At 39.7% G+C, this 14,551-nt stretch overlaps 2 protein-coding genes across 4 annotated transcripts in view; one reads left to right on the forward strand and one right to left on the reverse strand.

The window, feature by feature from the left end:
* RMND1 (required for meiotic nuclear division 1 homolog) overlaps window positions 1-507 on the reverse strand; it is a 35,588-nt gene extending 35,081 nt beyond the window's left edge. Inside the window, exon 1 of the mRNA XM_081530267.1 lies at window positions 188-507. Coding sequence (XP_081386393.1) covers window positions 188-301 — 114 coding nt within the window. The 5' untranslated portion in view covers window positions 302-507. The remainder of the gene's footprint in view (window positions 1-187) is intronic.
* Window positions 261-13,517, forward strand: DCPH1 (damage control phosphatase 1). Of its 3 annotated transcripts, none has more exons than XM_081530274.1 (5): window positions 261-710; window positions 3,378-3,483; window positions 4,049-4,293; window positions 11,066-11,231; window positions 11,821-13,517. In XM_081530274.1, the coding sequence occupies exons 3-5, from the start codon at window positions 4,259-4,261 to the stop codon at window positions 12,586-12,588; spliced, it is 969 nt and encodes a 322-aa protein (XP_081386400.1). In that variant the 5' UTR covers window positions 261-710; window positions 3,378-3,483; window positions 4,049-4,258; the 3' UTR covers window positions 12,589-13,517. The 3 variants fall into 3 exon arrangements, with proteins under 3 accessions (XP_081386400.1, XP_081386399.1, XP_081386398.1); XM_081530273.1 differs by having other exon boundaries at window positions 261-570; XM_081530272.1 differs by having other exon boundaries at window positions 261-323.
* Window positions 13,518-14,551: the final 1,034 nt, after the last annotated feature.

Raw genomic sequence — 14,551 nt, forward strand, 5'->3', positions numbered from 1 at the left:
AGACGTCCCGGTCCCTGCTTGCTTCCGCCTTCCGCCCGCTTCCTGATTCCGCTCCTCTCGTCGCCCTCAGCTGTCCCCGCCTTCGTCCCCGGAAGATATCTCCGGGTCCTCGAGTCGGCCATAGTTTGTCTCTTCTACAGGCACCAAATAAAGTTTCTTCATTCAAAAGTGTTTTTTTTAAACCCACCTCCCTCCCTTTCTCGGCTCCTCCCTTGCGCTGGCACCGCCTCCCCTCCTGCGGCGGGTGAGACTCAAGCGTTGGAGTCGGAGGCGCGGAAGGTGATGGCGGGGCCTCCGGCATCTCTGTCGGCGCGAGACGTAGGGTTCGTGTCGCTTCCCTCGGCCACTCTCTCGGCTCCTTTTCCTCCTCCCCGGTTCTGCGGAAAGCTGGGCCTCGTGGGGAACCTGTGGGTACCGGGGGAGGGAAGCGGAGGCGGGCTGGAGGCGCCTGCTCCTCCGCCGCCCGCGAGTTCCAGCCCGCCGCCGGGCTCCGCTTCCCTGGGGGCCACGGCTTGGTTTCTAACGGCTCGCGGGGAGGCCAGGGCTAGGCGGCCGCTCGCCGGGCTCCAGGTTCGGACCGTCTTTGCAGCTTCCTCCTTGCGGTGTGATTCGTGGCTTCTTGCCTGCCTACACGAGAACTGACTGCAAATCCCGACTAGAAATCCCCGTTTACCCGCACCTCTCTCTACAGTGATGCTTCGAGGATTTTGGTAGCCTTGCATTAATTTGTATCGAACAGTTAATGCGTCTTTAAAGTGGTTCGATACTGTTTATTATTATTTTTAACTCACGCATGACTGTCTTGAGCGTGTATACCCCCTTTCAGAGTGTTGCAACGCGTGACTTTAACCATATTTAATTAATAAACCTACTTTTTGACGGTGATGGTTAAAGCTCTCTGCAAAAGTTAGGGATCTGAGATCTATCGAGAAATGTGTTTCTTCCTATTGCTAATCGGATTAATTTGTAATCCCACCATAAGTGCCTGTACCGTCTTGCTTTTTTAAAAGTCATGTTATAGATTTCTTATAAATATATCTATTAGTACAAATTAGAAGGCCCAGTTTACATTTGAGATGTGTCCTTACTGCAAAATATTGCAAAGCACAAGAACACTTGGAAAAAATTGACCGTACCAGCAATGGATTGAGCTCAGAGAAGCACCTTAGGCCCTGAATTTAAGCTTGTACTCACCTTCAGGCAAATATAGGGAGTGTCAGCATCCTTAAATTTTGAGTCCTAGGTATATCTGCCTTCATTCAAGTCCCTGTACCTGAGACGTTACTCTTGGAGATATAAACCTATGAGGAAATTTAGTAGCTAGAAAAATAGCAATACTTTCTAGTTAAGTGGCTTTCCTGGTGGCTCAGATGGTGAAGAATCCGCCTGTAATGCAGGAGACCTGAGTTTGATCCCTGAGTTGGGAAGATCCCATGGAGAAGGGAATGGCACCCACTCCAGTATTCTTGCCTGAAGAAGTCCATGGACAGAGGAGCCTACAGTGTATGGGGTAGCAAAGAGTCAGACACGACTGAGTGACTAACACTTAACTAGTTAAGTAAAATCTCAAAGAACTGTCACTTTTTATATCTGTTACCTTGGAAAATTCAAGTGTCAGTTGATATAGTATTCTTTCTCTTTTTCCAAGGAATTAGTAGTAATTGTCAAAAGTTAAATTCTGATCAGAGCAGTTACTATTCCCTGGTGTCTCAGACGGTAAAGAGTCTGCCTGCAATGAGGGAGACCCAGGTTCAATCCCTGGGTCGGGAAGATTCCCCTGGAGAAGAAAATGGCAACCAGCTCCAGTATTTTTGCCTGGAAAAATCCCATGGACAGATGAGCCTGGCAGGCTACAGTCCTTGGGGTCGCAAGGAGGTGGACATGACTGAAGCAACTTCATTTCATTTCATGCATATTAAAACCTATTCACTGTAAAACCCACAGAATCAGAAAGCATTTTTATAATTTTTTTCCTTTAAGCTTTATGGTTCACATTTGAGGAAGGCTCTTGAAATACTCAGGACATATAATCCTATTTTTGAAAATTGGAAAAAGATATTTGAGTTTTTACAAGTGTGCTGATCCCAAATTAAAGTTAGAATAGGAGATTTGGGCAGAAGTATTCCAACTGTCTTTGTTTTTACATTGTCTCTGGTGATCTGAAGATACAAATGAACTGGTCAGTTGTTTTGTGCTTTCTATTTAGAAACTTCACAGTGCTAGTTTTTTTCTATCTGGACCATGTATTTCCTTAATAATACATACAATGTGTGTGTATGTTAGTTGCTTAGTCCTGTCTGACTCTTTGTGACCCGGTGGACTGTAGCCCATCAGGCTCCTTTGTCCATGGGATTCTCCAGGCAAGAATACTGGAGTGGGTTGCCATTTCCTTCTCCAATAATACATACAATGATAATCTGTAAATCTTGATTTTTTGTATGGCTAAAATCAAGAATATCTTTAATTTTTGATTCAAGCATACTCAAATTTTTCCTCATCCAGCTTTCTTCACTCTCTGACACTTCTAGAAAAATCTCTCATTTTCTGGTTGGGAAAGCCAGATGGTAGCTTGCCTTAATTTTGCAAGAGAGGTCAGAGAGGATGGAAGGAGTTATTGGGGTGGCAGAGAAGGCATCAAGAAAAAACTTTGAAAACAATTAATGTTGGCTGAGAATATAGACAAAGAAAGAGAATCAGGGGTGTAAATGTCTTTCCCTACATTTTTCTACACTGTAAAGTGTATCAGGCAGTTTTACATCCATTGCCCCACCTTTCTAGGTAGGAAAGGTCATTTAATAAATAATAAACCTAGGAGGAAAGTCTGTTTGACTTTTAGGATAATTCTGTTTCTGTCTTATCACCTTGTTAGACTAGTTTCTGGTTGAGGAGAAGAAAAGGAATACAATAAGAAGGATAAGAATGATTAAACACTCTAGGGAATAGTCTGAGATTTGAGGCACAAAGCATGCTTAGCTTTTATGATACACAAGAGAGGTTTTCCAGGCTTCCCTGGTGGCTCAGATGGTAAAGAATCTGCCTGCAATGCGGGAGACCCAGGTTCTATCCCTGGGTGGGTAAGATCCCCTGGAGAAGGGAATGGCTTAACCACTCCAGTATTCTTACCTGGAGAATCCCATGGACAGAGCCTACAGCCCATGGGGTTGCAAAGAATCAGACACAACTGAGCGACTAAGACTCTCAGAGAGGTTTTTCAATTTTCTTGAGTTACTCTAGGAATTGGGCAATGCAGGTTTACTTTACAGGAGTTGTTTGCAAAGGAATTTAAATTTAGATGAGGTGTTCTAAAAGCTGAAAGATGACAGTCTTCTAGTGTGAATGCTACTGAATAATTTGCTGTGTGTGTGCCTCTTTTGCAGATCATTTGCATATCTTACAATTAAAGACAGATTACCCCAGATCTTAACCAAAGCTATTGATACATTGCATCGACATAAAAGTGAATTTTTTGAGAAACATGGAGAGGTAAGAATTCAGTTTTGACTTAATTCTTATGTGGGTAAGTCTAACAAACACAATAAGCAGTTTTCCGTATGTGCTAATGGTCATTTCACCTGGAGATAAGTTCGTAACATGAAACTTTAAAAAAAAAAGGCAGACTAGGTAGGGCAAGATAATGTCGATATGAGATCTGTGTGTGTTTTTTGATTTTTCAACTTAAGAATTCTGAATTTTTTTTTTTTTTATAAATTTATTTATTTTAGTTGGGGGCTAATTACTTTACAATATTGTAATAGTTTTTGCCATACATTGACATGAATCAGCCATGGGTTTACATGTGTTCCCCTTCCTGGATCTAAATTTAAATGTTTGTGAAAGACATAAAATGTAGTTTTGAAATGCTGTATTTTTTCCTTCTTAAATTTAGATCCATAAAAATTTGTTACCCTAGAGGAATTATAAATATATATGTATGTACATATATATATTTATAGTTATAGATAATTACATATAAATTGATTGTAATGTAGACCATTCATACACGTGTGTATATATGTCATATATATAACCCCCTCCCATGTTTTTGCAGAAAGGCCTGGAAGCGGAAAAGAAAGCAATTTCTCTTCTTTCTAAATTACGGAACGAATTGCAAACAGATAAACCGATTGTTCCTTTGGTTGAAAAGTTTGTTGATACTGACATATGGAATCAGTACCTAGAATATCAACAGAGTCTTTTAAATGAAAGTGATGGGAGACCAAGGTGGTTTCTCTCACCTTGGCTATTTGTAGAATGCTACATGTATCGTAGAATTCATGAAGCAATTATCCAAAGGTAAGTTTGTAACCATCAAATAACAAATGTAGATAATTTATGTTTTCTTTAAAATTATAAAATGGTAAGTTTTCAAATAAAAGCCAAATGAAGCCTGAATTCAGTTCAGCAGATATTAATGGTGCTCTTAGATATTTTTGCAAATGTTATTGTTGTAATTGATTATTGGCCGTTATTATCCACTTGCTTAGAGTAGACCTAAGATTGAATATCTGAAGTAGGAACTAATTAAAAATTCTTAAAAGAACTTACTTATTTGCAGAATACAACAAATTGTTCTTAATAAGCAAAAAATGTTAATTTGAAATAATTATTTATATAAAAAATCAAGACAGGACAAAGTAAGCATATGTTTTGTTTTTAAAAATAGATAATTTGCTAAAAGAAGTCAACAGAACAGTGAGTCACTGCATTGTTCTGATGCACTATCTTAATTTTCTGCTCTTGTTTTTAATGGCTAGATTAGAAAAGGACTCAAAAAGTTAAACACATGTTCCAGAATAAGTTTTTATAGAATTGTTTATACTAATTAATTTTTTCCTAGGAAAATTCTGATAGAGAAATGCCTTACAGAGCATAAGAAAATGTAGTGTGGATCATTCTTTTAGCTCACAGGTTACAGAAATACAGGTTTGCTGAGTAAGAGGAATCCTTTGGTATCCAGTCCTCAACATAGCATAGGATACTTGAAGGCACTTAATTAAACCAGCACTGAAAGTAAAATAAAAAGATTACTTAGGGAAACATGGGTAAACTTGAGTCTATTTATTATTTTTTTCTGTTTTAATCTTTATAAATTATTATAAGCTCACAATTTTTTTAGTGTTTGCTGAATAAGTATGTTTTAGGTCTTGTGCTTTAAAAGCAGAATACATTCACTAAAAATATAGCATATTACCTGGCACACAGACCCAAGCAAAAGACTAGCCAACACTTGGTACTGTCATGTATTGAATACCAGCTCAGTTCTAGTTATTTTGCAACCCAGTTTCATATAGGTGTTATGGTTTCCATTTTATAGTGGAGGAAACTGAGGCTCAGAGGGATTAGTATCTTTTCTGAGGCTGCATGGTGAGTAACTGATAGAACCAGTATTGGAGCCTGGTCTGTGTAAGTCAAATAAGCCCCCTCCTCAAACAAGTCGTGCATTTGGATATCTCTCCAGGACTAAGGTTAGTCTGATGTTCTGGGTGATGGTTTCATAACTCTGGAAAATGTCCATGTATCAGACAAAGCTGCTGAAGTGTTGAAACACTGAGTGGCACCCTGAACGGGCTTAGAGGAGTTTGAACATTAGGAAAGTAAAAAGAATGCTGTTTCTGAGTTGGCTTTAGAGGTAGATCCAGTTCAGAGTGAGAAATCTAGGACAGAATCCTACAAGCCCAGCTGCTTGTCACCCAGTTGGGCAAAAGTTTTTTGGTTTGTTTTTAAATATGCAGATTTTGAAATTGTTATATTAAATCCTGATGGTGTAATTTGTCTGTGGTGGGGCCTGCACATTGGTTTTTCTTTCCATGCCCCAGGGAGATTCTGCCCAGCCTGTGCTGCTACCCATTGGTCCAGGAATAGCTTGATAAAAGGGATAGAGGCAACATTTAGCTTGAAGTTCCAGGAACGAGAATATTAGTGAGTCAGAGGTGTGGAACTCTCCTAAGGGGATCTCTTTGGCAAATATTTGAAGATCTGGGTATTTGTCTGATACTCAGGTTATAGGTAATACAAAGAAGGGCTGTCCTATAGCGGAACTAGCACTGAAGTAGTTGGTTTTTTTAATCAAAGTATAGTGGTTTATAATATTGTGTTAGTTTCAGGTGTACAGCAAAGTGATTCAGATATCTGTATGTGTGTGTGTATATATACACACACATACATTATTTTCCATTATAGGTTATTATAAGATATTGAATATAGTTTCCTGTGCTATACTGTAAATCCTTGTTGCTTATGTATTTTATGTATAGTAGTTGTATCTTTTAATCCCATACTCCTAATTTATCCCTACCCTTGAAGTAGTTTTTAAGTGTCCAACTTGTTAGGTTTCTTATATGAAGAATTCCTATCCTGGGTCATTGACCCATCCAGAGTGACCAAAGAACTATCTTTCTAGCTTTTAGAGGATCCCAAAGCACATATGATGAACTATGTGTTCATGATGAACATAGCCTGATGAACTATTGATGGAGGTTCGTGGCATTGTACAGGAGACAGGAATCCAGACCATCCCCAAGAAAAAGAAATGCAAAAAAGCAAAATGGCTGTCTGAGGAGGCCTTACAAATAGCTGTGAAAAGATGGGAAGTGAAAAGCAAAGGAGAAAAGGAAAGATATACCCATTTGAATGTAGAGTTCCAAAGAATAGCAAGGAGAGATAAGAAAGCCTTCCTCAGTGATCAATGCAAAGAAATAGAGGAAAACAATAGAATGGGAAAGACTAGAGATCGTTTCAAGAAAATTAAAGATACCAAGGGAACATTTCCTGCAAAGATGGGCTCAATAAAGGACAGAAATGGTAGGGATCTACAGAAGCAGAAGATATTAAGAAGAGGTGGCAAGAATACACAGAAGAATTGTACAAAAATGTTCTTCACGACCCAGACAACCACGATGGTGTGATCACTCACCTAGAACCAGACATCCTGGAATGTGAAGTCAAGTGGCCCTTAGGAAGCATCACTATGAACAAAGCTAGTGGAGGTGATGGAACTCCAGTTGAGCTATTTCAAATCCTCAAAGATGACGCTGTGAACGTGCTGCACTCAATATGCCAGCAAATATGGAAAAGTTAGCAGTGGCCACAGGACTGGAAAAGGTCAGTTTTCGTTCCAATCCCAAAGAAAGGCAATGCCAAAGAATGCTCAGACTACCGCACAATTGCACTCATCTTATACACTAGTAAAGTAATGCTTAAAATTCTCCAAGCCAGGCTTCAGCAGTACATGAACCGTGAACTTCCAGATGTTCAAGCTGGTTTTAGAAAAGGCAGAGGAACCAGAGATCAAATCGCCAACATCCGCTGGATCATCGCAAAAGCAAGAGAGTACCAGAAAAACATCTATCTCTGCTTTATTGACTATGCCAAAGCCTTTGACTGTGCGGATCACAATAAACTGTGGAAAATTCTAAAAGAGGTGGGAATACCAGACCACCTGACCTGCCTCTTGAGAAACCTGTATGCAGGTCAGGAAGCAACAGTTAGAACTGGACATGGAACAACAGACCGCTTCCAAATAGGAAAAGGAGTACGTCAAGGCTGTATATTGTCACCCTGCTTATTTAACTTATATGCAGAGTACAGCATGAGAAACACTGGGCTGGAGGAAGCACAAGCTGGAATCAAGATTGCTGGGAGAAATATCAATAACCTCAGATATGCAGATGACACCACCCTTATGGCAGAAAGTGAAGAAGAACTAAAGACCCTCTTGATGAAAGTGAAAGAGGAGAGTGAAAAAGTTGGCTTAAAGCTCAACATTCAGAAAACTAAGATCATGGCATCCAGTCCCATCACTTCGTGGCAGATAGATGGGGAAACGGTGGAAGCAGTGTCAGACTTTATTTTTCTGGGCTCCAAAATCACTGCAAATGGTGATTGAAGCCATGAAATTAAAAGACGCTTACAGTCCCATCACTTCGTGGCAGATAGATGGGGAAACGGTGGAAGCAGTGTCAGACTTTATTTTTCTGGGCTCCAAAATCACTGCAAATGGTGATTGAAGCCATGAAATTAAAAGACGCTTACTCCTTGGAAGGAAAGTTATGACCAACCTAGACAGCAGATTAAAAAGCAGCGACATTACTTTGCCAACAAAAGTCCATCTAGTCAAGGCTATGGTTTTTCCAGTGGTCATATATGGATGTGAGAGTTGGACTATAAAGAAAGCTGAGCGCCGAAGAATTGATGCTTTTGAACTGTGGTGCTGGAGAAGACTCTTCAGAGTCCCTTGGACTGCAAGGAGATCCAACCAGTCCATCCTAAAGGAGATCAGTCCTGGGTGTTCATTGGAAGGACTGATGTTGAAGCTGAAACTGCAATACTTTGGCCACCTGATGCGAAGAGCTGACTCATTGGAAAAGACCCTGATGCTGGGAAAGATTGAGGGCAGGAGGAGAAAGGGACGACAGGATGAGATGGCTGGATGGCATCACCAACTCAATGGACATGGGTTTGGGTAGACTCTGGGAGTTGGTGATGGACAGGGAGGCCTGGAGTGCTGCGGTTCATGGGGTCACAAAGAGGCGGACACAACTAAGCAACTAAACTGACTGAAAGCACACATAGAGGCTTCCCAGGTGGCACTAGTGGTAAAAAACCCACCTGCCAACTCAGGAGACTTAAGTGTTGCAGGTTCATTCCCTGGGTGGGGAAGATCCCCTGGAGGAGGGCATGGCAACCCACTCCAGTATTCTTGCTTGGAGAATCCCATGGATAGAGGAACCTGGCGGGCTCTAATCCATAGGGTCAAAAGCAGTCAGACACCACTGAAGCAACTTAGCACACATGCGCACAGAGCACACGTTAGCTTTAAGGGATGTTTCTGATGACTTTGCCCCTTTTACTGAAACCTATGTTGAATTTTCTTTGTCAAGATGTATGTTTTGGGTTTTTTAGAGTTAAGTGGTTGAATAGTCTGCAAATCTAAGTTAAGATTCAAAGTTTTAGCAATAGGTAAAATTTAAATATGCTTCAGATACTGAAAAATGAAAATATGGAGAAAATGGCAGACATTTTTAAGCTTTTATTAAAGTGTAATATACATGCTGAATAGTGCACATTTCTTAAGTATTCAGCAGTCTTTACCGGAACATGCTGTGTGCCTAGTGGCCAGATCAAAAGGCAGAACGTTAGGCCCCCACATGCCGCCTTTGGATCCACATACATTCAAACACATATTCTTGGTGAACATCTGTGTATTTCTGTTGGGTATAGACTTAGGAGTGAACCCCTGGTCAAGTGTGTACAGATATACAGCTCTAGTAGATTCTAAAATGGCAAACATTTTAAGATCTCTGAAATCATTTATAGCTATGTGAGTTTGCTCTCTTAAAATATAAGGAACAAGTCTCAAGGGATTTCCCTGGCAGTCCACTGGTTAAGACTCTGCAGTTCCAATGCAGGGGCCCAGGTTCAGTTCCTGGTTGGGGAGCGGAAATCCCACAATCAGTGCCACGAGGCCAAACGAGGGCATGCAGATGTTTCCGTCAAGGGCCAGTCGGTCAGTGTTCTAGGCTCTCAGACTCCTCGGCTCTCGCGGTGCCAAAGCAGCCACAGGCAGTATGTAAGTGAATGTGGTTGTGTTCTGATAGAGCAGCAGAGTTATGAACCCTGAAATTTGGATTTTGTGTATCACAAAATCTTTTTAAATTTTTTTTCAAAGCTTCAAAACTATGCAAGCCATTCTGAGCTTGCAGATCGTACAAAACAGGTGGTGGGCCAGAGAGGGCCTGCAGGCTGCAGTTTGCTGACCCCCGCAGTGGAACCCATGCATCCAAATACATTTATCCCTTTACCTCACCTTGAGAGATTGATTCATTCCAGCAATGCTGCCATTGCTAAAAAAAGTCTTTTAATTCTTTGAAACCTCTTTCAGGGCCAGTTGACAAACCTCAAGACGAGATTAGTCTCATTATTATTTAATCATTCCTCATTTTTGACCAAAAATGTTTTATTCCATTTGATCTACACACTTCATTCTACTGAAATTGCTTTGAGTGACTTTTGGCTGTTTCCAAAAACAAGTTAACTCCAAAGCATGACAATGCTCGTTGCTGACAGGACGTTTTAATAACAGGTTCTGAGGAAAATTCCCGAAGAGGAATTCCAACAATGCTTTGAGCAATGGCAGCATTCTTGGACTAAGGGTGTAGATTTCCAGGCTGACTCACTGGGGGGAGGCAGCCATCACTGGGGTGTGTAAATTCTGGTATGTTTTTGGTTTTGATTTGAATCAATCCCATTGCATCTGCCATATTGCCTTTTTATCCTAAGGTAGGAGACCCCTGGAAAAAGTAGCTAATTTTGAAGATCAGATGATCTGAATGTCTTTACATTTGATTCTGTAAAGTCTGTTATGCTAGTATGTATACCTCTGAGTTACATTTTTCTTAGGCCAATATTATTTGATCTCTCATTGGACAACATGAATATGTAGCCATGGAACATACATCACCAAAGTCAACTTGGGAGTAAAAGTTGCTAAAAAATTAGAAATCGACGCATAAATGATCAAAATTTGTCATTAGAATAAGATTTACATTAGTGCTGTCTGCTTTATAGCAAGTAGTCATTGGGTTCCTATAATATTCTGTGTTTGACTCCTTTAGTAATTAATTACTACATTGTATTCAACTATTCTATTTATATCCATATGTTTGTTATTTGGAGCCTGAGCCACACTGAGCACCTGAAAAAGTGTTTGTTAAACTAAAGCAGTTGTCATGAAATTCTGTTTCTTTTTCCCCTTTGTCCTGAAAACCCACTGGATAAATAATTATGGATGCAGTCCCTATAATTATTGAATACTTCCTATATATTTGACAACTAATTAAAATGAGTTTGGGTATTTATTTTTGCATAATTTATTTAATTTTATTTAGTTCACGTAAATTGATTATTTTTGTATAACTTGTCTGTGTTATACCTAATAAAAATCACCACTAATTTTTTGGGTGGGTTGCTACTATTCTCTTTCCTTTAAAAAACTGCAACTACTCAAATGTTTGAAAAAAGGTACAGAGTTATAGAAATGTTTCATTATTTTTTTTCCCTATTTTAGTCCACCAATCGATGACTTTGATATATTTAAAGAATTGAAAGACCAAAATTTCTTTGACTCTCAGGAATCTGTCATTGCCTTATGTACTCACCTGCAAGAGCTGAGGAAGACTATTGTAGACCTAGATGAAGATCAGCTGAAAAATGAATTTTTTAAAATTCTTCAGGTAAATATAATTATTCTCCTGAGTCTGTTTGTTAATTTAAACAGTTGAAAAGTAAACTGGTATGCATTTAACAGCAGGGAGTCACTGTGGGGGAAGAGGCTTCAGGAAATGAGGAGCAGAGGGGAGAGGGGCTGCAGGGACCCCCATAGAAGCCAGGGTGCCTTGGAGCAAAGGCAGGGGCTTTGGTTTTTACTCATGCTGAAAAGAGAAGCTGTTAGAAGGTTTTAATCGGAGGAGTAACATAACATGACGTAGGTCAAGGGTTACTTCTGCGAATAGACTGAAGGCACAAGGGTAGAAATAGGTAGCTCTGTTACTGAAATGACTCAGGTCTGGGCTGAGCCAGTAGCATCAGAGGTGGTACAGGTCACCAAATTCTGGATATACTTTGAAAGTAGAGGCCACAGCTTTTTTATGCAGCATTATTAGAGAAAATGTAGATTGGATGGACATTTTATATTGAATTTTGTAGAAATGAATTTTATGAACATTTTTAGCAACACCGTCTCCCATTATGTCTTACATAATAGAGTTTTTTTAATTGGTTATTCAAAAGAAGGGTACATGAATTGTGCTTTTTCTTTTTCAGATTTCACTGTGGGGAAATAAGTGTGATCTGTCTCTATCAGGTGGGGAGCATATTTCTCAGAAGACCAATATAATGAATTCATTGGAAGACCTAAAACCTTTCATTTTAGTGAACGACATGGATCGTCTTTGGTCATTGCTTAGCAATTGCGAGAAAACAAGAGAAAAAGAATCTGTTACTCAAGTGGATATTGTTCTGGATAATTCTGGGTTTGAACTTATTACAGACTTAGTATTAGCTGACTTCTTATTGTCCTCTAAACTGGCTACTAAGATCCATTTTTATGGGAAAACGATTCCATGGTTTGTTTCTGATACTACTCTACATGATTTTAATTGGATAATCAAACAACTAAAGTATTCTAATAATAAGTGGGTGTCCCAGTGTGGGGTTGACTGGGAAGACCATATTAAAACGGGCAGATGGGTTTACCTTGATCATATATTTTGGACTTTGCCTCATGAATTCAGTGCAATGTCTCAGGTTGCTCCTGACTTACATGCTGCACTACAAAAGGCACATTTAATTTTCTTCAAGGGTGACTTGAATTATAGGAAGCTGACGGGCGACAGAAGATGGGAGTTTACCGTTCCATTTCATGAGGCGTTGAGTGGCTTCCACCCTGCACCCCTGTGCAGCATCAGAACATTAAAGGCTGAGGTCCAGGTTGGTCTGCAGCCCGGGCAAGGTGAACAGCTCACAGCTTCTGAGCCCAGCTGGCTGACCACTGGGAAATACGGAGTGTTTCAGTTTGATGGTCCGCTCTGACATGCTGTAGGAACTTTCAGTTGTGTAGAAAGATCTGACCTACACTCGGCAGCCCCAACAAAGCTCTGGGAAGCTTGGCTTCTCGGTGGCCATTTATACACTCTCTGATGCTTTCTCGTTTGAATGCTTTGCCCCACTACATTGTTTTGGGGCTAGATGGATTACACTGGTTACAGATATTTAACACTGATGTTGGAATTTCAGTAACTTATTTCAAGTCAAGTGTATCATTTCAAATGGTTTTAATGAACTTAATTGGGCAGAAATAGAAGTGAGTTCTGCTTTAAAAGTTAACATTTTTAAAAATACTATGCTGCATGGAATTTAATATTCTAGGAGGCATGAAATTTTACTTGATTTTGGGCTCTAAGGGCTCAGTGACAATACAATATACATCTTAAATATGCTTTGTAAAGAGAACCATTTCTTAACTGATATCTGAACACATGAAAGTAAAACTTACCTCATAAGTTATTATAATTCTTAATTTTGTTACTGGATTTTCTTTCATTTCCATAATCTATTATTTGCACGTGTTTGTATTTTGATCTGTGGAAAGGGTGGTCGGAAACTCAAAATTGCACAGAATAAAACAGTTAGTACTTGAGGAAATATAATATCTTTACATTCTGTTTGTGATACCCATAATCAGCTGAAATACATTATTTTAACACATATGTGTTTTAAATGAACAGAATTGCTGTGCAGTCTTAAAAAAATGAATTAGATAGGAAAGATTCTTCTGCATAGACTTTGTACTACCAATGAGTTAATTCACTTTTTATAATCTTGTGCATTTTTTGGCGATGACAGTTATATTAAAGACTGTGAATTTCAGGTCAGTTTGTTTTGCAACTGAAATTGAAAATAAATCTGGACATGTTTTCTTGCACCAGAATAATAAAATGAATTGTAAATTGTATCAAAAATCTCATTAGTTTTATCTTTCAGTGGGGGAAGGTCAAGAAGGGAAGATTAAAGATGAACTCTATAAATGTACCCCCAGTACGCCACCCCCAGTACTCCTGTTAAGATTTAGTATTTTCACAGTTATACCACCATGACCACAATCTACTTTCAGATCATTTTCATCCAGCCTAAAAGACAAGACTCTCCCTAAAGTCTTCTCCCGGTCCCCCACCTATTTCTGCCCCAGCAAGTTTGGCCTCTGTGTGTTTGGCATAGGTACAGAGGAGCATGGAGGAGGCTGAGGCTCTGAGGTCAACTGAGGGTGAATTTTCCACTGAAGAGCTGAGTGGTCTTGGAAAACATTCCCAAAATAGCATCTTCAATTGCTTCCACTGCTTAACAGTAACATACTTCGTTATGAAGTATGAAGTAACTCCTGGATAAAGCAGTCTGTAAATTTCATGCAATACTTTTTCAGCAATATATAGATCCAGTATTTTGTAGGTATATTACAATAAAAATGTGGAAGAAGGGCAGGTCAATAGTTAGGTAGAAAATGGTGGTTATACCACACATGGGCCAGTGGTAAAGAGTCCAGCTGCCAAAGCAGGAGACAGGAAACACAGGTTTGATCCCTGGGTCAGGAAGATCCCCTGGAGCAGGAAATGGCAACCCATTCCGGTATTCTTACCTGGAAAATTCCATGGACAGAGAAGCCTGGCAGGCCCCAGTCCATGGGGTCGCAGAGTCAGACACGACTGAGCATCTGTGTGTTTGGCATAGGTACAGAGGAGCACTCACGCACACACATACTCCATGGATTTATGTTACTTTTTGATTAAACAGTAAATGAACAAGATTTCTTGGGATGACCCACCTCGGGTTTGAGGTGGCATTCTGGTGTTTGATAAAAATGCAGTAATCCTTTTGAACTCTTTAAGTGGCCAGAATCCACGTTGTTCAACCTCAAAGTTTTATTTCTAGAAAAATTCCCACTGCAAAAGGCAATACCAATGTAGTTCAAACTCTACTTAGGTTTTAAAAAAATCCTAGG

The sequence above is a fragment of the Giraffa tippelskirchi genome, chromosome 9 (genome assembly GCF_054371585.1).
Source record: "Giraffa tippelskirchi isolate mGirTip1 chromosome 9, T2T-mGirTip1v1.2.pri, whole genome shotgun sequence".
Taxonomy (NCBI): domain Eukaryota; kingdom Metazoa; phylum Chordata; class Mammalia; order Artiodactyla; family Giraffidae; genus Giraffa; species Giraffa tippelskirchi.